The sequence below is a fragment of the Anser cygnoides genome, chromosome 15 (genome assembly GCF_040182565.1).
Source record: "Anser cygnoides isolate HZ-2024a breed goose chromosome 15, Taihu_goose_T2T_genome, whole genome shotgun sequence".
Classification (NCBI taxonomy): domain Eukaryota; kingdom Metazoa; phylum Chordata; class Aves; order Anseriformes; family Anatidae; genus Anser; species Anser cygnoides.
This window is the reverse complement of record NC_089887.1, coordinates 13,742,624-13,770,558: the sequence shown is the minus strand read 5'-3', so window position 1 is coordinate 13,770,558 and position 27,935 is coordinate 13,742,624. Positions and strand designations below refer to the sequence as shown.

General features: G+C 38.9%; 2 protein-coding genes across 10 annotated transcripts in view; one reads left to right on the top strand and one right to left on the bottom strand.

Moving 5' to 3' along the window:
- IFT140 (intraflagellar transport 140) overlaps positions 1 to 27,935 on the top strand; it is a 77,004-nt gene that overhangs the window by 31,966 nt on the left and 17,103 nt on the right. The window lies entirely within an intron of this gene.
- Positions 126 to 26,454, bottom strand: TMEM204 (transmembrane protein 204). Its single transcript, XM_013197277.3, has 3 exons — positions 25,316 to 26,454; positions 13,645 to 13,800; positions 126 to 2,349 (listed from the first exon to the last, which is right to left on the bottom strand). Exons 1-3 carry the CDS (start codon positions 25,587 to 25,589, stop codon positions 2,105 to 2,107), a joined length of 675 nt encoding a protein of 224 aa, XP_013052731.1. The 5' UTR covers positions 25,590 to 26,454; the 3' UTR covers positions 126 to 2,104.

Sequence of the window (27,935 nt, the reverse complement as noted above, 5' to 3'; positions counted from 1 at the left end):
ACATTTACTGTATACTCATTCTTTGTCTACAACACATTGTAAACTATATCAATCCTTTTTTACGAAATGGGGAGAATGAATAACTTTATAATGTGTCTAGAAAAAATCCCACATTATCACTAGAAGAGAATGAACATTCACAACTTTATTTATACATCTAAAATAATCACAGTAATACCAAGTATTACACATTTATTGACCACATAGATGATTTTTAAATTTAAATGTACATTATTATAATACGGATATTGCAATATTAGAAGAAATAATATAATGTCTTTTAAATATTCCAATAGTTTAATTTTAAAAAACCCTGCAATTAATCATAGCATGTAGTTTCTAGAAAAGATAGAGCTTTTCCAGAAAGTAATGCAGGCAAATGAATACAAGTTTTAGTTGGTTTTTACAAACCTACTGTTAGAAGAAACTCTTTGTCAGCATTGATGTATTCTATACTGATAGTCTAGAACAATACGATTGTTCTGGAGCATCAGTCTCTGCAGAGTGTTGCTAACTTTGAACATGATGCAGAGTAGCAATTGGAGTTGAGTTTCTTATTGCATCAGAACTGAGTTTGAGAACAGAACTCAAGAGCCAGCTTGATTATCACATTTTAAGTGTGGCAGAGTATGATGGAAATAATAGTAAAGAAGAGAAGCAGTGTACTCAGCTGGGAGCAACACAAAAATCCTAAACAATCTGTGACTGTCACAGCTCAGTCCTTCAAATCTGTCAGTAATTGTACTCAGAGGAGCATCTGTAGACAGCTTTTAAACATCAGCCATTGTATGTAGTTCCTGTATCTTAAGGATTTTTGCAGAATGGTTTTTGAGCTGTTGGCTTCTCTTCCTGAAAGTTGCATGTGCAAGCCTTGTGAGCCTTTGGGTTTGTCAAGGTCAGGCTAATAAACATCATGTCTAATTCTGAAAGTGCTAATTATTTTCATTTTGCTATTATATGAAGTGACTAGGCAGTTCTTTTACCTGTCCTGTATTTGTCTTATTTTCCAGTTTGGGTGCTTGAGTGGCAGGTAGTCTCCCAATATTCTGTGATTCTCCGAGCATTGTTAGGCAGAGCTGGGTTCCTAACATAGCACTCTAGTCTAGAAATGGCGTGTCAAATGTTAAAGCAAGCTGGGAAGAAATTTATTTGGGCTGAAATACCAGTTCTTAGTAATAATTTCCAGTAAAGTAGATTATTAGTATCTATGATTATTAGGGAGTCCAGGTAGCCACCTTTTGTAGATATTTGCCCACAGTATAACACCAAAGTAGATTTTCAGCACCATGTGTGGCCTGTTTTAGCTGCATATCCATTTAATTTTTAAAGGCATTTCTATCTAGATACAGAAAAAATGTCATAGAATATCCAGAGTTGGAAGGGACCTATGAGGATCATCGAGTCTGACTCCTATAGGATAAACGCAAACCTCTCTCTTAGGATACAAAAGCAGTATCTAATAAAACGGAGGTTAATTCTGCAGTCCCTTACTTTACAATTAGAATGGTTAAAGTTGTGGGTTTTGCTTTGTGCTGTATCTTGAAAGCAGGTGTTGCAGTTGGTGAGAAGTTCCTTGAGGAAGGGTGGGTGAATGGGATAGAAGACTATAAAGAGCCAAGAAATTTAGACAGCTGTTAAAAATCGTCACTTATTCTACAGTGAGTTTTCTGCTTTCTCAGGTTGCCTGTTAACTCCGAAGTGACTGATTGTTACGGGTCTCCCATAGTTTTTATACCGTTAAGGGAGCAAGATAACTTTATCCAGACAGAAAATGTTAGGTTGCCTCTTTTCTGTTGTCTTATTGCATACGCTGTCTGCTACAGCTGAACCCTGCTGACATGTAGCTGTGATGCTGTCAGGATTCTGACAATCCAATATTCTGTGCTGTACAGCAGATGAAGAGGGCAATATAATATATATAAAATTATATGTTTTATACATATGTATATAGATGGAGCCCATCCAAATAATAATTGAGGGCCTCTGCCCACAAGAGTGAGCTTTGTGATGTCCTTCAACCCTTACTTTTAAATTATAGCATATATTTATAGAAAACACCAATACAGATCTCCTTGGAGATCTTCCCTGTTTCAAGTCCATGCTTTCAGCATGGTGACTCGACATAGTCATTTTCCAGGCCACGGCGAAACCGAGCCGTCAGGGTACGGCTAATGACAATGACCCGTGGTGCCATGCAGTCCTCACGCCTGTGAAGGATGTTCCATATGAGGATGGCAGCTGCCAGTGTGGCCAAAAGACAGGCTCCGATGTTCAGGTAACAAGACCACGAGAGGTTGGTGTACGGTCCAATGCGGTAGAAAGTCACCAATCCAATAACCAGAACAAAACCTGCAAGAAGTGTGAGAATTTTTTTAACGGGTTACTCCTGAACCCCCGTAGTGGCAAAGCAACACAACCCCAATGTTCATGAATCTGTGAAGCCTTTCCCTTCTTATTACAATGTGCTGTATGTGTTCTTCAGCACATGTAAACATGATGGTATATGCGAAGACTGGATACCTAAAAAGCAGTCTTAATGATTAGTTTACACCTGTTGACTCTGGTTTAAATGTCTTACTCCCACCTTATTCCTGCTTTGCTGGAGTTCAAGTTACATCCCCTCCCCCCCAATTCTCTTGTCCTACACAAATATCCTCTTTCTTATTCCTGTTGCCTTCACAGAAAACAGGTATACTAATGATAACGATTTTTTTGTTTGTTTAGAATACAGTGCATTTATTCTCAAATTTTGAAATGTTTATTTAAGGCAAGCCAATACAGTTAAATGCAAAAATGAATAGCTGAATGTGTGTTCACAGAATGGAGGGGAGGAAAGAAGGTGAAATAAATGGGACCTAACGGTCCTAATTTCTCTATGCTGGAGAAGTGTTATGAGGGGATAAACCAGGCTTTCAAGTTCTTTAGAAAAAGACTAATAAAACAGCGAAGATGAAAGATGCAAGTTGGAAGTGAAATACAAACAGGAGGAAAAAAAATCAGTCATCACTCAAATAGGCATGACACTTACTATTCTGAGAGTCATTGTGAAATCTGAATATCCATTATAAATGGATATAACATGAGTATTAATTTGGGAAACGTCTGGCATTGTTGGTGTTCTCATGTCTACCTAGATGGTAGTTTCTAACTCAGTTGCTTGCTACACCTTCTCCTAAAGTAGTGTGGTCCCACAGATGGCATATACCAGAGAAGACTCGAAGTAAGGCATTTCTCCTGAAGGATATATGAGAAAGTAGATTCTTACATTAGGAACAGGTCTTTACTGCTATTTTTCCAATCTATAATAGCATTTGCTGTGAAGGAAGACTAACATACTATGGATGAGTTTTAAGTTGTTAAGTTAGTTTTAAGGACAGCAATTGAGATAATTCCTTGATTTTTATTTTTTTTTTCAGTAAGGTTCTCTGAGGCATCATGAATTCTAGCAGTTATTTAATCGTTCATTTTTAACTAAACTGAACAAGTTTCATATGGGACAATTGTAGCCACGTGGAACACAGTTACAGAAATCACTGACTTGTCCAATAATTGTTAGCGCTCCAAGGAGAGTCTGTGGGCTTTTTGGATTCCCTGTGAAAATGTATGAGAACTGGAAAAGAGGAAGCCATTTTAACTTTAGCTGTGTTGGAGATGGGGGCTTAATTAATAATTAATTAATACATGGGTCCTCTAGTATTTGTAAGTGTACAAGTTGGAAAGTTGCTTCTTGGTTCCTGTTTGATAAAATACTGAGTTATGGTTGGGGTAGAAAAAACTGTGAAGTGCTTGACAAGCTTAAATCTTTTTTTTTTTTTCCAGTAATAACAGCTGGACAGCATGCCGTGTATCAGATTATGCATGCTTTTTTTGTTTAAAATCTCGGTTTCTTGAAGCCAGACACATTATCGACATCCTTGGACTGTAGAAGGTGTATCATCTATCTTTGAAGGTGTCAGTTTTTCTGAATATTCATGGGCTTTGTTATCTCATCATGTGAAAGTGGAAGTGTTCTTTCCTTCATGCAGTGAAAATCCTCACTGAAGCTTATATGTTAGGGCATTCACAGAATGCTACTTTTGTATCTGAAGCTACAGTTAGTTGTGCTCTTCCTTTTCTGTGAAGTTTCCTTGAACTGCTTTTGAATTACTAATGACTTTGATGTTTGGTGTTATCTGGGTCTTGTATGACTTTTTCTTTATTGTTAACAGTAATGGTGTATAAGAAGGTAGTGACAGCTGCGAAACAAAACTGTTGTGACTCGTGTCCAGTGCAATACATTCAACACTGCGTTCTTCCTCTTGAGTTCAATTTCTCCTTAGGCACGTAGCTGAGGAGACAGGTGAAGATCAGATTCTTTATTTGTGGAACACCAACACCAGTTGCTCTTCTACAGGTTGTAATCCACTTTTCAAAGGGTGATAGGTACCATTTGTCTCATATAAAGACAGGAAGCTGAGAGAAAGGGAGGTTGGTTGTACTTCCTAAGTTGTAGACCTGTTTCTTTTCCTGCTGGTTTAAAATTCTTAGAGGAAGGAGGGTATTGAGGTACAAAACAAAAGACTCATCTTACTGAAGAATCTGCCTGGCGCATGGCAGATGTTTGCCATCAGTTTTCCTCTTGAGTTTTCATTTCAGTTCACGTTTCACAGGGGATTCCCCCAAAAGTTAAGTATTTAAAAACAAAACAAGGTAATGCAAATCATATAGCTTGTCAGATGCACTGGCTAGACTTGAAATAGCTTAATTCACATTCATTTTTAAAGATAGAGTTCAATTTAATACTACTACTTAAGGAGGAAGGAGCTTTGAAGCCACGCTGTGTGCATCAGTGGCCACTTACAAATACCTCTAAGGACCAGTTATACTTGTTAATAACAGTCCACTGTATGCTATCATGCAGTATTTGTCGCATGCTTTCTTGGCAGCAGGAGCTAGGTTCGAGATCACCAGTTACATAGAGTAACCCTGACACACAGTGTCTTTCAGCTTAATGCCCAGTTACTGATTTGCAACTGCTGCCTTCCCCACTTCAGGTTTACAGGTATTTACTGGTACATCTAAATTAGGGAAATAATGGATGATCAGCACTTCCAGTTTCCTTTCTGGAAGTCACATCTTCTTGTGCAAGCCTGCTGGGGAAAAAATGTTAGGGTTCCTGGTGTGTGTGAGCTGTACTCCCTTGGGCACGAGTTTTCCCCATTCTTTGCTCACTTAGTTGAGGCAAGCAGCAGTCTATGCACACTCCTTTATGGTACTACAGAGGTAAATAAATGCTACAGGTATGCTTTCAAGATCTAAACTTTTTTTTTTCCCCAAACACCTTTTTATTTCTTCCTTATGTATCACTTACAGCAATTGCTGTCCTAAATGACAGCACATCTCTGTGCTAGATGGGCCAACCTCATGAACATCCTTCCATCTGATGGAGAAATTATGCACCAGAAAAAAGGACTAAGGTTTACTTACAGGCCCCCCCAAAAAACTATTTATGCTAGCAAGACTATTTCCCTTCACAGGCCTTTTTCCTCAACCCTAGATCAGCTGGTCAGCCAATGGTGCAACAGGCTTCCTCTTCTCTTGCAGTTTTGTGCCAGTGCCTGAGCAGGAGGGAATTGGGAGATAATCAGTTTCAGAGCTCCCTGACTTGGCAGATATCAGGAGTGAGTCAGTCACTGGGGCTCTTGAGTGAAAAACATAGGATCTGTATTCTAACTTTGCTGCAGGCTAGACAGGAACTGACATTTAAGAGAGAGAAAGCATGACTGAGGTGGGAGAGTTGGAAGCACATTGCTCCAGAGTGTTTCCACAATTAATCAGGGAAAGTAGATTTTTATTTTGTTGGGTCTCTTATATAGCTATATCCAAGGAATGCTCTGTTTTGCCAGATTGATGGATAAAACCTTACAAATAATTACATGAATACCACGTGATCACAAATCCTAGGGCATTGAAGCAATAGTAACTGGTTTCTGTATTGAAAGAGAATGAAACTGAAGTTTGACTAACATTTTATTTTTACTAACGCAACTATAACAAAGTATTTTCATGGGGTTGTTATCTTCTGCTTTGTGTACTGCCTTCACTGTGCCAGTTATTAGCGTAGCTTTGACAACGTTTTAATTTGTTGCCTTGAATATTTCTGAATGTTCACTCAGTGTATCACTTGTGAAAATTTGGTGTAGGTAAAATGGTGCTGGAATTCAGCTCCTATTGGTGGTTGTGTGATTTGGGTATAACACAGTTGTTAATGTAAATGTGCCAATGCAGAATTTGGCACTGTATTGAGAAAGGCTTATTTTTGTTGGCAGACTTTTAACCATGCACTAAGAATAGCTTCTCTGTCTCCCTTAATGCAGTGACTAAAGTGATTGCACTGATTTTCACTTCAGATAAATACTTGTAATATTGAACAACAGTGTCTGAATTAAATTTCAGTGTTCCAGTAAAATACCTGGAGGAAAACAGTTATAGCCTTCCCAGACTATTTCCCATAGGTAACTTCTACTAAAAATAACCAGAAAATTGCTCTACTCGCCATAAATCTTTTTTCTCTTAATTCATGATATACTTTTATTCCCCTCTACAATTGCAGCATCTACTGTGTGATATGATTAAAGACACTTTTTAATCCATTATAATATTTTGTTCTATAAAGTATCTCAGTATTGAAAAAGGGAGGGGAGGAAAAAGTGAGTCATGGATTGCAAAGGACTCTTCCTATTGGAAAGCAGTTAAAATACCTGTTGGAACAGTGTCACTTCTTGGTATTTATTTTAAGAGTTGTAGATAGGAAACATTTCTTTAATACTCAGTTCAGTTATGAGAATATTAATTTTCTTCTAGATGAATTTAATTTCTGTTGGGTAGCCGTGACAGGACTTCTAGATGCATGCGTGGCTGAATTTCCCTGTATTAATTTAATTGGAAAGAAACGTATGTCAATCAGTTTCAGGTCACTTACTGTGTATTGTCTAAAGTCTGCACAGAGGCCAGATCTCTACGAAAAATCCTGATGAGATTACTTAAAGTACTTTATTTTCCCACAGAGCTGCTGTTTATCTCTGGTTGTTTCCCATCGGTAGCAAAACAAGCCTGAACGGGGGGGCTTTTCCGCTGGGGAAGGAAACAGATAACAAATTCACTAGGAAGACTTTTGGTTGGGACAGTATTTGACCGTGTTGGAGGGGGTGGGTTTAGGAGAATGTTGCTTTTTGAACTTACATTTTAGGTCTGTGTACTGAATTTCCTGTTCGACTGTAGCTGGCTGTAAGCCAACTACAGATTTTTAGTATTTTACAAGAACTTTCTTAGTTGCTTTCTACTTGTGATATTTTTTTCCAGACACACCTTGATTTGCATAGGTCTTATTACAATACTGATACTGCAGTCTTAGAAATCTCCGTTGGTTTTGGGGGGGATTGGTAGAAAGTCTGTATCAGGAACAGTGTTAATTTGCCTCAGGAAGTACAATCTCATCCCCTAGCTCCCTGCTATGCCAGAGAGCACACAGCAGGCTAATTTATCTGGATGAAAAAGCCAGCTTAGTAGGTCAGTGCAAGAAGGGTTTATAATCCTTTTCTTTACAGCTTGTCCCATAGGATGACTTTCTCTGCCAGGAGGAGGGAGAAGGAAAGCAGAGCAGCCAGCCTGTTGTTCACATTTTACAAACGACCCTTGTGCTGTAAAAACAGTGAACAGGGAGGGGAATGCTTAACTCCCTTCTCTACATACCCAGTGAACTTTTACAGGGAATGGTTTAGCTGCTGAGAATTGCAAGCTTAGATAAGCTGCTTGTAGAAGTTCAGTTTTATTTATCAACGTGAGGTAGATTCCCAAAGTTCAATTGCTGTAGGAATCAATGTAAATAATTAATCAGTTAATACCTTTTCCTGACTCAGCTTGGTACAAAAGAGTTGTTAGAGTGTGAGGCAGCTGCAGTGCTTCTGTGATACTTCTGTGCTCTTCGTAGTACCAGCCCGAAAGCTGTAGACGTATGCTCGTTTTGGTTTACAATGTCCCAAGGACTTGAGTTGACTTTGAATTCTTATTTGGATATTGTTGAGTACAATAAAAGCTCCCAAGGATTTTGGTTAAATGTAACATCTCTTAGAATTAAACAAGTTATGAGTAACAAAGCTTCTCAGGGGCAATTATGGTGTTCTTTTGAATTTGTCAGTTCGTCTTTGTAACCTCGTAAGGTTGAGAGACTTTGTTGTAAGAGAATGATTTCTACTTTGTTAGTGGAAATCTTCTAAAGGAGGTGCAGACCACTGTTTAACAAGTGTAGGTCTACTGACAGTGAACTTTCTTTTCTTAGTTACGTTTTGGAGATTTCCATAAAAGTAATGCCAGTCCTTGAGCTGAACGTAGCAAAGCATTCCCTATGAAGTAGACATAATTTCTGTCGGCCATCTGTTTAAATAAGGATAAATGTGCAGGCTTGCAGACCAAAAGTTAGCTGCAAAGGCTGTTTGGCACCTGTGAAGCACTGGCAGTTTGAGTCAATGGAAGTTCTGCTTTTGGTCTAAGTAGATCATGTGTCAGACACAAGTAAGAGCTCTTGTCACTCGGAGAAAAAAATGGAGAAAAGAAAACTGCAGAGAGAAGCAGTCATTGACAAGTGATCCTCCTAGAAATGTTAGCGATGGTAATTTGTCGTTAAGGATGAGCTGTTTTCATGCATTTTTCAAGAGCTCTGTCCTCTCCATCTTCTGAGGCACCAAAGGATAAACAGGAGTTTAACTTCGGCTCTAGCTAAATGACTCAAGTTGAAACTTCTTAGTGGACATCTTCATAAACAGTAAAATAAATACTTGAGTTGAACTTACTTCATATGCTTTTTTTTCTGCATTACTGCATTATTTCTAACAGTCATGAAATGCATTCCTTATACTTGCATATTTATCGGTAATACATTATTACCATATTTCGAGTTAGAACGCGCCCTTGATGTTGAGATGTCACAACAGATTGTCTGCTACTCAAATCTGTATTTAGACATGAAGAACACAGGCGGGCCGTTTTCCTGCTGCAGTTGAAGAGTTCAACACAGTTCTTGTGAGGTACTGCCCTTCCTAGTTTGCTGGTTCAGCTGTTCATGTGAACCATCAGTCAAAGTAAGCAGGATAGTCTTCCATATCTAAAGATCTTTCATTTTGCAGGTATATGAAAGCAAGATCACTTTGAGGTTTGCAATCCACATAAAGAACATGCAAGTTTGGTGCTGAGGTAAAATAAGTGAGAAATAACAAAAGCATTTACCACAAGTTAAACAGTCAAGTTCTTTTTGTTATGATTTTTAGGTTTAATATCATTTATTTGCTTCCTTTTCAGGAAGTGTTAGGCTGGAGCTCCATAGATCTCCTCATAAAACAGTTCTGGCTTGAGGGTGTTGTGAAGGAAAAAGGTGGAAGGAAGTAATACAGAAATCAGGATCACGTTGCTATCACAATTATAGTCAGCTATATTCTCCAATGGCTGCTTTGCTCTTCTGTTCTGCACTAAGATTTTCTGGACATCAACAGAGCTAAAGTTGTAATACCCAGGAGGAAAGGAGAAAGTAAATAAGGTAAACTGTTTAAAGTGTTGTTGGTTTTAAGGCTTAATAGCACAGACATAAGAGTGTGTATGAACTCAGGTTTCCTGTGATTTGTTAGGGGTCTAGAGTGAAATACGCTGTCAGATGGAAAACAGCAGGAGAAGTTGCAGTGCAAGGCTTGAAATTCAAAAGAGGTAAAATTGTAATTTATTTGGCTGTAAATGGCAAGCTCAGTAGGAACACAAAATGTTGTAATCTTCAGGATATTAGGTATTAAAGTAATTTAATGCTGAAAAGTAATTGGAAGGAATATTAACCATTATTATTCAGATTTATTCCAGTCTTGGACTTCTAGAAACTAGGATGAGATCTAATGTATCCCAGACCTCCCCACCTGTTTCTAACATTTCCCTCTGAAGTCTAATATTCGCCGTTGTACAAGATAGGAGACTTGGCTAGAATACGTTAGGTCTGATCTAGTCTGGCAGGTTACTACTTGCAGTAATTTAATGTTGTCTGAAGTGCTCTTTATTCCCTGTCCTGTTGGTATGGGTTTCCCTTTACAACGAGTCATCAGCTCATCATCTTATATTCAGCACATTGAGTTTTTAACTGTTCCCTGGAGGAAAAGAAAAAAAAAAATCGAAAAACCTCTAGAGAGAAATTTCTGAGCATTGACACAAAATTCCACATACAGCACTGGTTCCATTTTCACCACGTTGCTTTTCCAAAGCAAACAGTTTGCTTTCCTGTTAACTGGGAGGTGTGAGGTTGTGGAGCTTTGGAGCTGTGCGAATCCCATTGCTCTCCCAGGAGCAACGCTGTTTGCTCTCTTCTTTCCTTCCTCTTTGCTTCCTGGGGCTTTTATCTTCTGTCAGAGGTCTGTCGTTTTTGAATGACTGTCAAACATTTGTGCACGTTGTAGAAGTGAAAAAGCAGGGGAGCCTGGAGTCATCAAAAGCTCTTGTGGGATCAAACATGGTTGATTAGAACTTGTGATAGAGTTTGGAAGATGATACTTAGTACGCTTAGTTTTCTAAAACAGAAAGGACTTCTGTTCAGACTACAGGAAACTGTAATGAAACCCACACATTTGGAAAAGAAAAGAACAGGAGCTGGATGCCTGTTTTAAGTATGTGGCAGGATGACATCTGAAAGTGTAATAAATAGGAATCGCCCAGACAATACTCAAATATTTAATAAGATCCAAGTATGTACGTTCTATGATCTTGAAGGTCTTTGAAAACCTAGATTATTCTGTGATTTTATAATATTGTTCTTCTCACACAAATGATCTGTCTGCACTAAAATATAACCTCATGTACACTATGGCTTTATCCCTTAAAATACCATCCCGTCTCCGTTTTACTCAATGTGTAGGGAAAGTAGGCTTTTTAACAAGACCAAAATTCATTGAATTAAAGTTTGGTGAAAGCAGAGGGTCTTTCACAGAAACTTAATCTGTAGCTGCTTTACTGTTAAATGAGAGGTAGCTTGTTTAAGGAGAGTCAAATCAGCTCTTTGAACCAAGTGGCCTGAATGCTGAATGTGATCAGCCAGAATGCAGAATCCTGAGAAGTGGTGACAGAAGACTGCACTGTAATATAAATGAAGTAGGGTGGAGCTTCACAGTGATTTAACTTGAGCTGTTTCACGAACAAAGTGCTTTTAAATAATCCGTTGTTCTCTTCTGATGCTTTACTGTACTTTGAAAATGGATGGGAGATTACCATCTTGGAATGGAGGCTCAAAAGTGAAGTGTTACCTGTGGCTTACAGGGTAAGAGGCAGTCAACTTTCTTCCACTTCATTAAAAAAAAAATCATGGTGTCCTAGTTGTAGCAGCAGTTATTCATCAGAGATACAGAAATGTTGGACTTGCTCACAATTTTCACATTTTGTCTGGTATCAGACAAATAACATATTAACCATTATGTATAAAATGCTGTTGTGCGGGGTAAATCTGAGGGATTTGTTTGATGCGGCTGATTTTTTGGCCAATTTGAGTGGCCTGACATTCCAAAGCACATCTTTCTTTCTGAAAGAGGAAAAAGCCTCTTCTGTCAGTGCAAGCTGTACTCTGAACTGTCTGTCCTGTGAGGACAGACCCTTACTTACTGAGGGCAGTCGCAGTTCACACACCACTGTCCTGGCAAATTAGAGAGCTTTCAAAGAAGTCAACTTTATACTGGGATAAGGGCAGATATTGTGACTACTTTTTTTTTTTATTATTTTTTTATTTTTATTTTTTTTCGAAATACCTATCCGTAGAGCTGGTAGTTCTGGATGTCTGTAAGGAGTTTGTTTTAACATAAAATTCTCATTAAGCTAATGAGACGTAAAATTGATGCTGTGTTACTGACTGCAGGGCAGAAAACCATCTGATGACAGCAAAGGAGAGCATGCCATAACTGTAAAGTATGGGGGGAGAGCTAACCACCGAAGTCATTGCATCATTTCTGCAGATGGGAGAGCTTTGATTCGTGCGGCATGACGTCTTTCTTTGTAGCTGTCATGAGCTGCCAGATCCATCTCCTCACACCTTTTGAACACAGACAAGCAGATGAACTTCTTGATTCAACAGCTTCTTCAGCCATTCTCATTAGTGTTTTGCTAATCATTCTGACTCTGGCTTTCTTCCCTTCTCCCCTCCCAGCACTGGGGATTTCAAGGTTCAGCTTGCATAACAGGTAATAGCAGGCATTTCCTTCTCCTGTGTCGGGATATCCTGGCGCCCTTCAGTCTCTCTCTGACTGTGTTTAAAACAGACTTCAGCACAGGAAAAAAAAAAGTCTAAAATTAGCAGCCTTGATAGAATAAAGGCACAGGGCTGTCCACTGTGCTGTTTGTCAATGAAACAACAAATCTAAACAGGGCCAGAATGCATTTCCTCTGTGAAAAACAGACATGTTGAGTTTGGGGGAGGATGGGAGGGAGGGAAGAGTAAAGCCAGCATTGCACCTGAAGATCAAGGAGAGCTGTGCAAAAGGTATCCAGAATTGTAAAAGTCCATAGTATACATGAGACTGTAGGGAGGCCTTACTATGGTGAGGCTACATATCTGGCTTTTGGTTTTACTGAACTGATGCGTGGGGGTCTTGCTGCACCTGGAATCCGGATCGGATGCTTTGAGAGTTACAGAACCTCTGTTATACCAGTCTTCTCTTATTTGAAATTCAGGTTCATCCTTAACGGGTGGTTATTGCTGTGGGAACAATATTTAAATAACCTGGACTAGCTTCTGGTCTTGCAGCAGGGTAAACTGGGGATCTCAGATTTATATCATTGTAAATATTCGATGGTTTTAAAATTCAATTTTGACTTTTAAAAAGTGTTACTTAATTATAACCTGTTAGTTACATTGATAACAATGTATGTTTTAAATATGATCTTGTAAACAGTCTGAGTGTTACACTCCATTAATGACAGTTTCGTACGTGGATAGTTTATAGGATTGGACTTGGTATAATAAATACTGAGTGACTTTATGTAATAAAGATTCTTGCCACTGCTCTCAATAGGATATTGTGATAAAACCATTTCCTCCTTTCCTCACTCATTTCTGTATAGTCCTTGTCTACGAGAATTACTGTGGGGAGTTTTATTTATGACTGTCACTGTTGCAAGTTGACTCCAACTTTCTTTGCTAGATTGTAAGAGATAGCTCTATCAAAATCCAGCTGATCATGACTGAGTAGAATTCAGTTACCTGAAAGCAAATAATAGTGTTTCAGGAAAACTCCTGAAATTTGTTCTGCCATTCTGCTATGTTTTTAAACAGCTGCTTGTTCTGCTAACCTATGGGATTACGCTGCATTGATTTCATTTCTTTTAGGCTTTTGCTCCTGGTTTCAGAGGAAATAATAATGGCTTGCTTTTCTAGGCTGGCAGAAGATTCATTCTGATATTTCCAACATAAAAGCTTCTATTCATGTATTGCAGAATCACATGGGGAGAGCTTTTAAGAGACAATAAGCTTACTTTTAGATTTAGGCCTTTTTGCTATGCTTTATCACTTGAAAGATTTTTGAAGTAAGAAACTCATTTTTTCCTGGATTTAATAGGGATGAAGTGTTTTTTCCATCAGAAAAAAAAAAGTGTACTTACTGGCAAGCTGGAACACAGCAGCTATGGCCTCCTCCCACCACTGGGTATCCTGTGATATGATGGGTATCTCCACTAGACCCAGGACGAAGATGAGCTGGCCAGCAGTCAGAGCAACAGTAGCAATGAGGTTACAGGCACGCATCATGTCAAACTGCACTAGGGAAACATAAGAAGGAAGTCTAAAGTTAAAATGATTTAAAAAAAAAAAACAAAGGGGGGCAGGGAGGCGGTGTTTAAAATCCTGGCTAAGCAGGTATGTAAAATGTATTCCACAGAAAATGTTTCTCAAATAGTATTCCCCATCCTGGCAATCCCTTACTCTTAACTGCATTTCCTGTGGTCTGATTAGGAACAGATTTTCTTTAGGATGTGTTGAATCTTTTCTTTAGTTAAACGGTACCCTATAACTGTTGCTTCAGAGCAAAACAATCTCATGAAGCAGGTAACTAATTTTGAAGAACAGCCTGCCGAAAGCGTTTGGTTTCTGCCCTGTGAAGATTCTACATGTAATTAGTAGCCAGAATTGTTTAGGGCAGGAACTGTCCTTTTGTTCTGCATTTGTATGGCACTGATTGAAATGGAACCTTTGTTCATGGTTTGGGTTTTCAAGGCTCTAAGACAATCATACCACAGAAAAAAAAAATCTGTAACACTTGAAATTTTTCACCTAGTCCAACTGGATTGTCCTTTAACATTTTGTGGACTACCGCTAACTTATTGCTGGTTTAAGAGATGCTGATAATAGAACTTCATATAGAGAATTCTTAACTTTTCCTTCTTTTAACACTTACAAATCTTTTGGACACACTGCAAAGACCCTTGTATGTTACACCCCCTGTGTAACAAAGGAGAGATTTACAGTGAAAGATGTCAATGCTTGACAGCTCCAAATGAGGTGTTCTTGTGCCATTTACATGTAAAAGAAGTTACATGACTTCATATATTTATACATATTAAATATAAAGAACAAATGCAGAAATAATTATAGACATAAATACCTCGAGTCTTGGATAGAAACCTGATTCAGCTGGGTGCTGAATCGAATATATTCATTGCAAAGTTTGGTACTTTTAGTCAGGCTTTTTTTCCTACTTTTCCTGTTAACCTGGTGGATGTCCTGTTTTCATCCTTTTCCTTCCTCTCTAGCAAAAGGTAGGTTTTGTAAATATCATTGTGCCAGTTCAACATCTCTTGCTAATATGTTGTTGCTATTCTGAAACAGAAGCAGCTCGATGTATAAGTCGTGTTAGAAAAGGAAAGGCTCAAGACATGAAAATTCATGTCATTTTTCAAAAGCAACGTAACTGTTTATGATTGAATTTAGGTGCACTAACCACCAGAATTTTATTTTCTGGAGAATTGTAAACAAAAATTACTTGTCAGTTAGACAGCTTTGCCTAGGGACTTTTTTATTTTGGCAGCAGGATTTGTGGATTTCTGTGTCCCCAAACCTCACAATGCATTTTTTCTTTTTACAGAATGTCTTGGTGATGTCTTTGTTCCTATTGCCCATTGCTGTGCAGTAAGGCTTTGTAAAATTTGTTGCACTAGCTTGTTTGTGGTAAGGTAGGCATGTTCCACCTTACATTTATTGGAACAGTCCATGACTGAGGAGCTGATACCTAAGAAAGCAGGCAGCAGTGGAGAAGGAGAGGAGGGTTTGGAGTCAAAGTTTAAATTTTGATCTCTTCTGTTGTTTGATTAAGACTTAATTCATGTTTGCCAAGTGCTTGGATATTTTCCCTCTTTGCCACCCTATTTCTTTAGCTAAGAACTGAAGTAAATTCCTGATCCTCTAAGGAGACTGCCAAGCAGTGCAAAAAACAAAACTTGATATCAACAAGAGTAAATTTCATAGTGGTAATCATTCAGTCCGGTCTTACTGTTGTGAACCATAAGAATTAGTTTAATCTTTATTTTCTCTTCATAGTTCATTTTTAGCTCCTAGTGTTGTAAGAAACAACTCATGATTTAATTAAGATACGTAGTCTATTAAACGTTTTCATATTGAATAAAGTCTTAAGATGATAAAGGTGGTTTTTTTTTCCTAGTGAGTTCATTTCTGACCAGAGAAGAGAATTATTTCACTCAAAATTAATTTGCTCAAAGTATCTTAACTTTCAAAGTTGCCCTTTGTAGCAGTAAATGATTCTAACTTTTGCCGTGTTCAACATTTATAGCTCATGGTGGTTGACTGTGAAATCACGTTTGGAAGCCCACTGAGCTTTGTAAATATCAGCAAAATCTTGAGCATTAGGAGTATTCTTCTGCATTTCCACTTAAATGGATTTCTGTAATACTTCAAGGAGTGGTACTTTCTGAAGAGAAAACTGATTATTTTTAAATGAGAAATATACTAGAAATAGCAGGCTTACAGCCATTATTGTAAAAGTACTTGCATTTATTGACAGAGCTATCTATGGTGTCAGATACAAAAAATACTTGGTTCACAACCATAGTGAATTCTGTTGCCCTTCTGCATGGTGTATGCATGCATTAGAAAACAAAGCAAACAAACAAATGGGGGGTTCTAAAGCTTATCACAGAGATATGTACTACTCATTGTCATAGAAACAGATTTCTGTCTTTACTGTTATCCATGTCTTCTTTTCAATGTAACGGGTGTAAATTCTCTTGCCCTTGCCATAGATATTTTTAGCATGCTAAAAATAGCAAGTTTTGACTAACTCAACTGCCTTCAACAGAATTTGTTGTAATTTAGTCTTTAAATAATAGTTGGGTGATCACTGTCCTATTGCTGTTGGAGTGCATTGGATGTGTAACATCTTTTTTTTTGCATGAACTGCAGATTTAGGGATGCTTTTTCAACTAACATCCACTGCTGTTTGGAGATGCAGAAATACAACTAATATTTTGGATAGCTGTTGCTTTTAACCAAAATGGTCATACATGGTCAAACATGGGAGGAGAGGGTGAAAGAGGAGGGAGGGCTAGTGACAAAATTAAGTGTGTAACTCTTAAAAGCTCCATTATTTTCTCAGTGGAACTTGCTGACTTGACTGAGTCTGGAACTGCCCCTCTAGTTTACTGTGCTTGATCAGTCATGGTAGCTTCGCATGTTGTCATCTCAGCACGTGATAATTCTGTTTTGTGCATGTGCAACCCTGAGCTGAGCTGCAAAATGAAACCCAGCTACCCACCCAGCCACTGCGCCATCCAAAAAGGTGGTAGTTGTGGAAAGCACCTACGACTGCGTTTTATTGAGGACAACCAAAAAAAGTGGACGATGCTGGTCAAGGAAGGGAATTAAGCATGCATATGAGAAGCATTTCTTCAGAGCCTGCACCCAAAGACTTGATTGAAAGATGTCAAACATGCTGAGGAAGGCAAGGCCACAAGGCTGTTTTCGCACTTGAGTGACTGGTCAATTCAGGAATAGATAGCTCTTATCTTTGAAAAAATTTGCTTTTATTGCATTTTTTGTAAGAGCTGTGAAATTTGGTGTTTGTCTGTGTGCCTTTAGTCTGCCTGTTGATATTTTAATTTTTATGTAAAGCAAAAATTCCTCAGTAGCCAACTGCAGCCCGTTCCAATGGGTTTTCTATAATTAGTATGAATGTAGAGTAGTCCGTTTGACTGTGTCAAACATTCTGCTTCATTTACAGTAACTGTGATCCCACTACTGCCTCCCATGTCCATTACAAACTTTAGTTCTGCAGAATGATTTGTATTAGCCACCATATGTGAGAACGAGAAGTTCATAATGGTTGTGTGCACAATTACGGGTGGTATTTGTATTAACAATTAGCTTCCAGAATCTATCGTTTAAGACTGTCATGATAACATAGGTACTTTGGTCATACCACTTTTTTGTTTTGAACTCATTAATGTCACCTGTCTCCTGCAGTTTAACCACTGAAAGCATTTCCTATAGCTAGAAGTGGATGCTTCTAGTAGAACAGAACCGGACACCACAGGGGGTATTTTTCCCTGCCTTCCTTCACCTCCCTTAAATGTGTTTTAGCTGTTGAGAAATGGAAGTGGATAGACACAGAATGGCTTCAACGCTCTCTGCAGCTGTTGTTAAGCATTACAAAGTGCTAGTCTCTGACTTCTTCCTTTTGGAAGCCCATCTGGATCCCAGTATGCTTTGAGAAGTAATTAATTCATGGACAGGGATTCTAGCTGTGTTTCTTGTACAGCTGGGTAGTTAGGGGCACTGACTAATGAATTCTGCTTTGTTTAATATTGTTACCAGTCAAGGGTCAAAACCGAAACTCTAGGGATGAGACCAATTCCAATTCCCCATTGCCTTGCTCATTTCCTTGACCAGAATTATCCATCTGGATTAAGAATGCTGATTTGACTTTATTTGCAAGCAGCAGTTTTGTTTTGTGTTACATGATAGCACCAGGGTTATTTGTGCTTTGCAGAAGTAGGTTAGTCATATTGAAGAGTAATTTGCAGTGTTTTAGAATAATAAGAAGAATGATCTCATTGAACAATCGTGTTATGCTAATTGCTGAAAGCATGAGGTTTTCTTCCCCTCTTCTGTCTGCAGGAATTCAAGCTTTTGACTGATTAAAGCACAACGTATGAATGAAGGAAAATAAGCAGCCCAAGATAACTTAGTAGTTGTCTAAAACTTCCCCTGAGAAATAGCACTTTCAAAAATTTTAGTGCAAACTTCAGTACATCTGCTGTAACTTCCTAAGTTACCGGCCATGGAAAGAGACGGTGACCACAGTTTCACTCGCTATGTGGGGAACAGTATTATATCTGAAGTTATTACCACAACTGCCCAATTCACTGCATGGCATCAAAGCTGCAGGAGATGACTCTGAGCGTGCTATTATCCTAGTCCTGTTTTCCGTGATTTTAAATCTAAAAATCTGTTTAAACTTTAGCTATTAGAAGTTCATTATGCATATCTGAAGTATAGTGCCACCTTAGGCTGCTGCCGTCAGTGTATCCATGTTTTAGGATATTCTTTTCTTGAGGAAATTTCCTCCTTATATCTAGTGATTTTATATATATTTATTTATTTATTTATTTTTATTTATATTAAGTTTGTTATAACTTATAACTTAATATAACTTATAATGTATTAAGTTATATTATAAGTTAATATTAAGTTAGTTATATATATAATTATATATAATATATATATTTATATATATTATAGTGTTAAAATGGTTACTTTAGTTGCATTTAAGTGTTAACTTAATAGTTAATGCAACTTAATGCAACTTAAGTTGCATTCAGTGTTCTTTTAATCTCAAAAATTACACTTTTTGGTATCTATTTAAAGGTTATTTCAACTGACTAATACTTTTTATCCTTGTTGTTTTTTTTTTTAAGCATTATTCAGTTATTTTTCATTGTTAGCATAAAAGGCAAACTATAGGATTTCTACTCGTGATTTCTTTTTTATGGTTCTATGATTTATTGATTATTCAGTGAGTCATTGACTATACATACTAAGATGTATCTGTCTTCATAAATCTTCAGTGTTTATGCATGTCTATTCTGGAAAGGAGGATAAAGTCTGCCTTGCTCTTCTAAAATAGTTCTAGTCTTCTAGTTAGGGATACAACTATCAATGCTTCCTGTCCCTAAGCTGCTTCACTTCTTTTTGTAAGAGCCTGTTTTCAGTTGCTTGTAACTTTGCTAGCCTTCATCTTCTTGGGCTGGGTGTCTGCAGGCTGAGATCATATGCTGCTTCTGGTACAGTTTAATCTAAGTAGGCTAAGTAATTAGATTTTCTCAAATATAATCAAGACATTCTGAGTACATGGTTTTCATCCGGAACTTGACGTTTTGTTAACGTGTTAGCCTGAGAAGGGATGCATCTCTTGCTGTTCCTAAAGAAATTCACTCCAGTAGGTAGTCTTAGAAGTTTTAGTACACGTTTGCTTAACAGAACTGTAGCTGACAAATCCTCTGAAAGCTCAAGAGTGCTAGGCATATTCATCACATCATACCTCTGGTGAGCTCATAGCTGTCACAGAGCAGGGGATATGCCAAAAAAAATTGACTACAATCTTCTCGTGTGTTCAGCCGAGCTTCTAGGAATCCACTACATTACCAGGCACTGGAGCTGAGGGCAAAGAGTTAGTTCTTTTTAAGCTCTGAGTCCTTGCTGTGTGGGTCTGGTGAATTCCATTTCTTACTCCTGCACTAGGTAAGCCATTTAAAAAGCAGCAGTCTGTTATGTCTAGGCTTTATCTAAAGGTTTGAAGTCTGCGTATGATTCAAGTTAGGGTTAGCACTTGCTTCTGTGTTGTGGTGGTGTTCTTCAGCCTTTCTGAGTTGATTTAAAAATCCATGTTGTACGGACTTCAGAAATGCAAAGCCAAGCATCCAAACATTAGGAAAAGCCAGCAGAGTACATGCTTGCATGAGTGGGATTATACTGTTTTTTCACAGGAGCTTTGATTCATTCAGTGCATGAAAGTGCAGCGCAAAAAAGCTGAAGGGGTGCTATGTAAACAGTGTCTCTCTTTGACTTCTGTCTTGCTGACTGTTATGCATGGTCTTGCAACAAAGCTGAATTCTGTGCTGGAGAACTTAGTTCTGTATTTTGTAAGAAACACTTCTTTATCATTCTAAAAAATCTACCCAAATTTTTGGCGACTAATTTTGTGTTCCTCTTGTTTTGGATGTCAGCATTGTCACCAAAGGTCAGATGTGGATGAAGTCTCCACAGCTCACATGGAAATCAGCTGGAGCTGTGCCTTGAGTTTCAAGAGCGCTATGAAAATGCAGAGTATTCTGTTGCTGGATGGATGTCTTGCAAATTAGAAGTCATTTATTTGACTTGGTTTCATCTTCTAGATATTTTTCTGAAGTGTGCAATTTATGATCTTGTGGTAAAAATGAAAAAAAAATCTGTGGAAAATGGGAAAATGCCTTCTGCCTCATTTCCATCTGTTTTTTTCCCCACTTTCAAAATCATTTTAAAAAAGGGGGGGAAGGGGAGGGGACCAAGTAGCACAATTAAATGTTCTGATGTTGCAGTTGGACTTGATGACCTTTATAGCTCTCTTCCAACTGAACTCTTCTATGTGACAGTTTAGTGAAATCTTAGGTACATTGGAACTTTAGGATTGAGCTCATCTGAGCTTCAATTTCCTATTTGAATATTTAGTTTAACAGGTGTATAAATCTTTTTTTGGTGGAGAAAGGAAGCATTTCAGTTTTGGAGTGAAGGCATCTGCATCAACTATTTTCAACATAAATTATGTTTAAGTTAAGGGGACTTTTCAAACAGAACATTAAGAATGCTTCTATATAGTGATCAGTTCTAACAGACAAGGCTCTTACACAATTCGTGTTGAGATATTGGTTGAATACATGTTATGACAGTTTTGCATGGTTATAAACATCAATGGATTGGTTATAACCATTTGTGTTGGTGGCTGTAATAAATGTATTTAATGTGAAATGTTTGATAGCTCCTTAGCCATTTTCCCTCCTAAAGCTTTAAATGAATTCAAAGCCTCAATAGCGAGGGTAATGAAATGATGATTTCTCTGATATTTGTGAAACATGTGAAGATAACTGTATTGAAACATTAACTATCCTAAATTAGCCTGAATCCCAAGAAGTTTGTGAATGAATCAACCAAGAATGTGGTATCTCTGCCCACAGCAGGGAAGATTGGAAGTAGATGATCTTTAAGGTCCCTTCCAACCCAAGCCACTTTTATGATTCTATGAAGTTTCTAACTTTCTACAAAAAAAAAAAAAGTGTACAACATAGGAAAATCATGTTAAAATGAAGATTCACTCTAAGGAGAGTAGGCCTCTTAAAATTTACCTCCAGAAAGACTGCATATTGGCCTCCACCGTTACAATTTAGTGATTTCATTTATTTGAATGTTGATCATATTGCAGATGTTAGGAAGGGAAATCACAAGCCTGGAGCTGCCAGCTGTCTGAATGGACTGTATCTCTGTGTAACAGCCTCGGCAGCTTACCGGGCAGCCTTTGGCTATTTTTGCTCTCATGGTAGTTGTGTTCTCCCAGTGCAGTGTGCCTCCTTTCTTCATCTGTATATGTTGAAAAATTAATACGTATCTATAACACACTCAGCTGCTGGACGCAGACTGGTTTCTGTACAGCCAAACTTCAGAGAAATTCCTAGTGGACAGTGGCATGCTCTAAATTGCTGTTGATGTGAACAACTGTCAGCTCATTGTTCCCACACAGAGCAGCATCCTGACTTAGTCACTGCATTTCATAATGCGTTTGCATAAATCATACATTGAGGCTGGACAGGTGTTTATGTTTAGCCCTTACGGGAGTCACGTAGTCACTTGTGATACTGTGCCTCTCCCTGTCACTGGTTACTCTGTTTGTAAGGACTACAAGTATCTTACTCTTGGCATCTGTCTGTAGATGAAATAAGGATACCACTGCTGGGATTTTCATTCAGTTCACCTGGAACCTTGAAGAACCAAGCAAGGTTGTAAATCATTTTAAACCCTTCCCTATTCCTGCAGTTCCACGCTGTTTGTAGTGTTCTTCAGACAAAAAGGAACAGAATGTGACTGTTGCTAATGAAAAAATCAGCTCCATCTGTCCACACAGTCTGTAGCACTACAGGGCTTAAGGGCATAGCTGTACTGTGCAGCGTGGTTAAAAACATCTAAGCTGATTTCAAGTAATCTGGTGTGTTCACACAGTGCAATGCAGCGTTACCAGTCTGGTGTTGGGCCAGGATGTAGGTAACGGTGGCTGTGCAGGTCTGGTTTGCTCTGACAGCGTGTCACTAGTGCTGTAGCTACACGTTCTCAGTACTTGAGTTAGCTTGAGTCTTCTGCAATGCTACTGCTCTGTAGCATCTGTGCCTTCTAAGTGGGCACGGAGCTGAGTACTGAATTCCTGGGATACGCTGTCTGACATAAGTTCTTACTGTGTGCATGCTTCTACTACACTTATGAGGGGTTAAAAAATGTAGACAAGAGCCAAACTGCATGGCCTAATCTTCTGAATATTTGTAATATCTCTGGAACAATCTCTGTAACCTTTGGCAAGCTTCCTTGCCCTCACACAGATGACAGAAGTGTTAGGCTACCTCGCTAAGATTGTTTGGAGTGTTTTGAAGAGGGAATATGCCATCTGAGTTCTCAGCAAAAGCCTTTAGTTTTGCATCATCTAGTGGCTTGTCCACGTTAGAAAAACTTCGATTGGTATCCTCATTGGTATCCTCAGAGCCCCAGCTGGGCTCTGATTCTCAACGTAAACAAAGATTTCAGATCTGACAGATCGGTGCCACTGAAAGGGAGCTCTCACCCATCAGCACACTTGCATCACTCGGCTTGTGCTAGGAGCAGTACTTGTTGGACTCGCAATACCACAGCTTAATCCAACAGAAAAATAACCAAGCAAAAAAGCAAACACTAAAAAATTCCACTCTAAACCTGGATATTTCCTTGCTGTTAGCCATGTGAATAGCTTCACAGAAGCTTTTTAGTATCACAGATGGTTGAAGGAAGGGTGCAGGAACGTATGGCAAGAAGGGAGGTAAAGGAAGAAGTGGATAAAGGAAGGGGGGAGATCAGACCCTTCTGCCAGGAGCAGTAATGTTTTAGCTTGAATGGAGTTGAAGTACTTCCCCCTGCAATCTAAGTCACCCACATTTCTTTCATGTTGTGCTTTGTTGAAATCATTCACATTGAGATGTTAAATTTCCATCTCATTTTATAGTATCACTGACTACTATCCCTGGATTTCTTTCTTTCCTGTTTCTAATACAGTATAGATATAACATAGTACAACATAGCTCTGTCCTCTGAAAAGGGGTTTTGCCAGTGATTTCAGTGGGAGAAAGAGAAGGCCCTTAGGTTGTATTCAGTGAAAAATAGGTTCTAAGAACATGCTTCTCTGCCAGTAATTGAGCCTACTTGCAGTAGCATATTTAGTTGACTGTTATTTATGCAGTACTTGTACAGAAATCATCAGTATATGGAAAAGCTAATTCTCAAAAATACTAAACCTTAACTCTTTGAGGACGGAATTCAAAAAGTTGTTCACATATATGTATTTATATACATGCATGTGTCATTATAACTGACAGATGAGGATTGCTATATATACATTACTTAAATAATATGTGATTTTGTATTAAAGAACTTATTTAAAATGATGAAACCATGGCTGCAGAATTGGGCCCATACTAAGCGTACTATGCATGGAAACATGTCTTAATGTGTAACTGATTTTGTTTCCTCATTAGATTGTCATGGTACAGCTGTTGAGGTGAGATTTTCTTTTAAATGCTGTAGAGACTGAAAATTTGACTTGTGCTTACTCTTAGCTCTCAGATTAAATAGTGAATGGATGCTTGATGAAATGAGTCATTGGGTTTCAAAGTCCTTCTTTAACATTTTAAGAGCTTTTCTTAGTGTTAGTGTCATCATGTCCCCAAAAGAATTATCTGTAACTATTACTTTTAAATTTAAAAATTGTCTATCACATTTTGGTTCTATTTGACATAAGAAATTGCTATATGCAAATTGCAAATAACTTGCTGTATGCAAAATTGCATACAATTTTGCTATGAAACTAGTTTTTCTATGCCTATCTTTATAGTACCACCCATCTTTTGAGCTGTGCATAGCAAGAAATACAAGTTTGCGGATTTAAAATGCTGCAGGAGCCAAATTCAATATGCAGGAGCTTATTCTAGCTGTTAGATAAAGACCACGTACTTTTAAATGTATGCATGCTTTTCAAGTTAGAACATGGCTTATAAATAATAATTGGGGCAGTGATTAGAGTAATGAAGTTACAGGTAGACATCAAGGAATTTTTTGAACAGTCTAATCCTATTTGTGATGATTTGACGTTACATAAGTTCTTTTAGTTAAGCTGAAAGTCATGTTTAGGCATTTATAACAGTTTCTAGCACATGTGAAAAAAGTTACTGCACTTTTTTTTTTTTGGAAAACATGATGTGGTGTGGGCCCACAGTAAAGCTTTTTTTTTTTTGAAAAGAAATTCCTCTTGTATTTTTGTTTAGTCTCCAGAGGGATATAAGAGACTTAAAGGAGGAACAGAGCATTTTGTTCTTTCTCTGCTTTTCAAACCATGAAAAAAAAAAATCACTTCCTTGAAGGATTCATTTAAAGTGTTGTTTGATTTGCCTGAATGAACAAACCCCAAGGCACTGCTGTGCTCAAAACCCCTGTCTGTTATCAGCTTGTTTAGATGCCTGCATAGAAGCCAGCTGCTGAAAGCACAGGCTTTCAGCGGAGAAAAGTTCTTGGACCAGTTAGCCATAGTTAAACCAAGGTGTCAGAGATGAACACAAATATTCCAAGCATAATTCTGCTCTAGTTTAATGAGAATAGGGTCACACCCTTCACATCATGAATACAAGGGGCACTTTTTTTATTGCTCAACTTTATACCTCTGCAAATTGGCTTACAGATTTGATCTTAACCAATTTTAAACGGCTCAGTTTAAGCTATATGTATTCTTAAGATCCCACAAGTCTGAATTTGCAAATGAGAAATATGTCATGCTTAATGATTTTCACATGATTACTCTTAAGAGGTGTTTAGATGTTTAGAATCGGATGGTTAACATTGATTTCAGAGCGCTATGTGGATGTTCTGCTTCGGCTATAAATTCCTCATGACCTAGTACAACGTATCAATGACAATCTAGCAGAAGCAGAGAAGACAAGAAATTGAACTTACGTTTGACAGTGCTACGAGACTCCTGGAACCCAGCTGATTCTGAACCCCAGCCCAGGGCTTCACACTCGCGCTCCTCCCCTTGCCCATGCCTGGTGCTTGCACCTCCTTTGCTCTTTTCTGCCAGCCAGCACATCTTCCAGAGCCCCACGCTGCGCTTACGCCCATCTTCCAGGGTCTGGTATACCCAGTTAGGAGTAAAGGCAGCTGCGTTGTTAAGAATAAGTGAGACCAGGGCTACCAACACAGCTGTGGCTACCAGTTTCTGGACAGTCATATCTGACTGTCAGCTCACTGCCAGTCTCTATTTGCAGAAGACACAAGGTCTCAGTCAGCTCCAGCACATTGAAATTGGACTTGAAATGGAGGCAGCTTCAATATGATGTTATGAATGGCTAGAGGACATCACCGTTCATTCTCAAAGTCAACTCCAGAGGTGTTTCTGATCAAGCAAATGAGAATTTTGTGAGGTAGATAGAATTCCATAAAATAAAAGAACACAAAGGAGCTTTTTTTAGGTTTCTCCGTCCTTCCCGGCTTTGGCTTATCCACCTTCTTGCACTTTGATAAGCAATGCCAGTCCTGTGATGAACTGGAAGATAGGGACTTCCATTCCTCGTGAGACAAAATTCCTTGTGAGGCAAAGGGAGGAGGACTCCAGTCTTGAAGCAGAAGAGCCTGAACTGCTGCTGGGGTGAGGGAGGGAGGGCTGCTTGCCAGCAGCGTGCCTCAGCCCTCAAGAGCAACTGTGTGGAGTGCGGATTCCTCCGAGTCAAAGAGCTCCAAAAGCCTTTTCCAGATGCAAACTTCAAAATATCCCTCGAACACTGACAAATGTCATTCTCAAATCGCAGCTGAACTCCACATGAATGCTTTCATCCCAAAGAACTGTGAAAGTTTGGTGTATCCTGAGGAATTTGCTCTGCTGTGTCCGTCTCTGAACGTCTGACTGCAAGTGGCAGGGACCAGAGAACGGGCTGCTGTGAGGAAAAGGTCTGCCGCCCCCCCCCCCCTTCCCCCAGCTAAGAGGAAATGGCTGTTTTTGTGGCTGTTTTTGGTGAGCCTCAGGGCGTAGTCGGCTGCAACAAACAGAGCCGCTGCCACAGCAGTCAAACATTAACAGGATGTGTTTCCTGAAAGGAAAAGACTATGGAGACTTCTAAAGTTGTCCCTCCTCCCCTCAGAGCGTCCCCCTCCACGCCTCACTCCTCCCCTCCGCCGGCAGGGAGGCACAGCTGCTGTGGGGCGGGCCGTGCAGCGCGGATGCCGAGGAAACCATCGTTACGAAGAAGCAGAAGTCCTGAGACTCGACTGGTGAAGCGTTAGGACTGCAGAAATAGATTGAGGAGAGGGGTTTTGAAATGCTTTTTACCGAAAGCAAAACAATTTTGGAATTACTGTTGGCTGTCGAACGTCATGACAAAGTGGTGGTGGTGGTGGGTGCGCTTGGGTCCATCGTCCGCCCTGCAACCCTAGAATGGAACTTGGCAGATCAACAGAAAATCTAAAGTTCGGAGATTCTCAAACTGATAAACAATTTGTGGGTGTCTGAAAAAAGTCACAAGTGCCATGATGTGGATGAAGCTGAAAATTGCTGTATTGTGTTGTGACCGCAGGGCTGATGTGCCCCTGAGCACATCCTCGTTTGCTGTAGTCACTCATGGCTCTGCAGTGTCTCTGAGGATGCTGTCTGAGCCCTTTTTCAGTGCCTGGGGGATAGAAGAGCTGCTGTGAGTTGCTTAATACAATGCCTGGGATCACAATCCAGTACAGAATTAACTGCTGTGTAACAAGCCATGTCCACCAGCACTGGGTCTGCGTAAGCTGGTTTTGAAGTGGCAGCTAACTGTTCAGTGTCTGAGTCAGCTCCCGGAGCTGAGCTGCTCTGCAGTGAGGAGCTGTGTGTGTACCCTGCAGCTGGCCAGGGACAAGGGAACATAGTCTTTAAGCTAAAAAAAAAAAAACACACCATATAAGGTGTAACATTAAATAGTATATTGTAAAATGGTATGGCATTCTTGTCAACGTCGTGGAGGAAGAATCCGGGCGAGAAGAGAACCCGATTAACAAGGTGTATCTGCAGTCCACTGACTGCACCTGCCATTTTGACACAAAAGTTCACATTCCTGAAATTAAAATTAGAAGAAAATGAAATTAGAATAAAAACATTTAATTTTAAAGCAGTATTTGTCTTGTCAGCAAAGTTTCTTTACCCTTAGTCAGCAGATCACTTCTGACATGCAGACAAAGTGACTGGAAATTTTTTAGGAAGAAAACAGACTTGTTGCTGAGAGGAGTGGAAAATACTTCAATGAATTTCATATAACCCTATAGTTAGCTTTCAGCTATCAGAATCTATATGTACAATATCTACAAACCTGGCTATAGATTCATCTGTCCTCTGTGTGCTTGGTTCATTTTTAATCCTTAAACAGATTAATCTTGAGTTACCTATAGCATCTTCATATTTTCACAGCAGGGCAACATCATTCATTACTGTTTTTCCTGTAAATCATATTGCTATACATGTGTGTTTTGAGAAGTTTGGTAGGCATAGGTATGTTTTTTATATTTATTCTTCGAAGAAGTTTCCTAACAACAATGACCATATTTTCATATTTAT

Excerpts from the sequence above, each read along its gene's own strand:
- TMEM204 (XM_013197277.3), bottom strand. The coding sequence starts at position 25,589 with ATGACTGTCCAGAAACTGGTAGCCACAGCTGTGTTGGTAGCCCTGGTC. Across the intron at positions 13,801-25,315 it reads GTCTCGTAGCACTGTCAAAC|TGCAGTTTGACATGATGCGT; the intron begins GTAAGTTCAATT and ends ATGTTTCCCTAG. Across the intron at positions 2,350-13,644 it reads TGCTGTGTTCCAGCTTGCCA|GTTTTGTTCTGGTTATTGGA; the intron begins GTAAGTACACTT and ends CACTTCTTGCAG.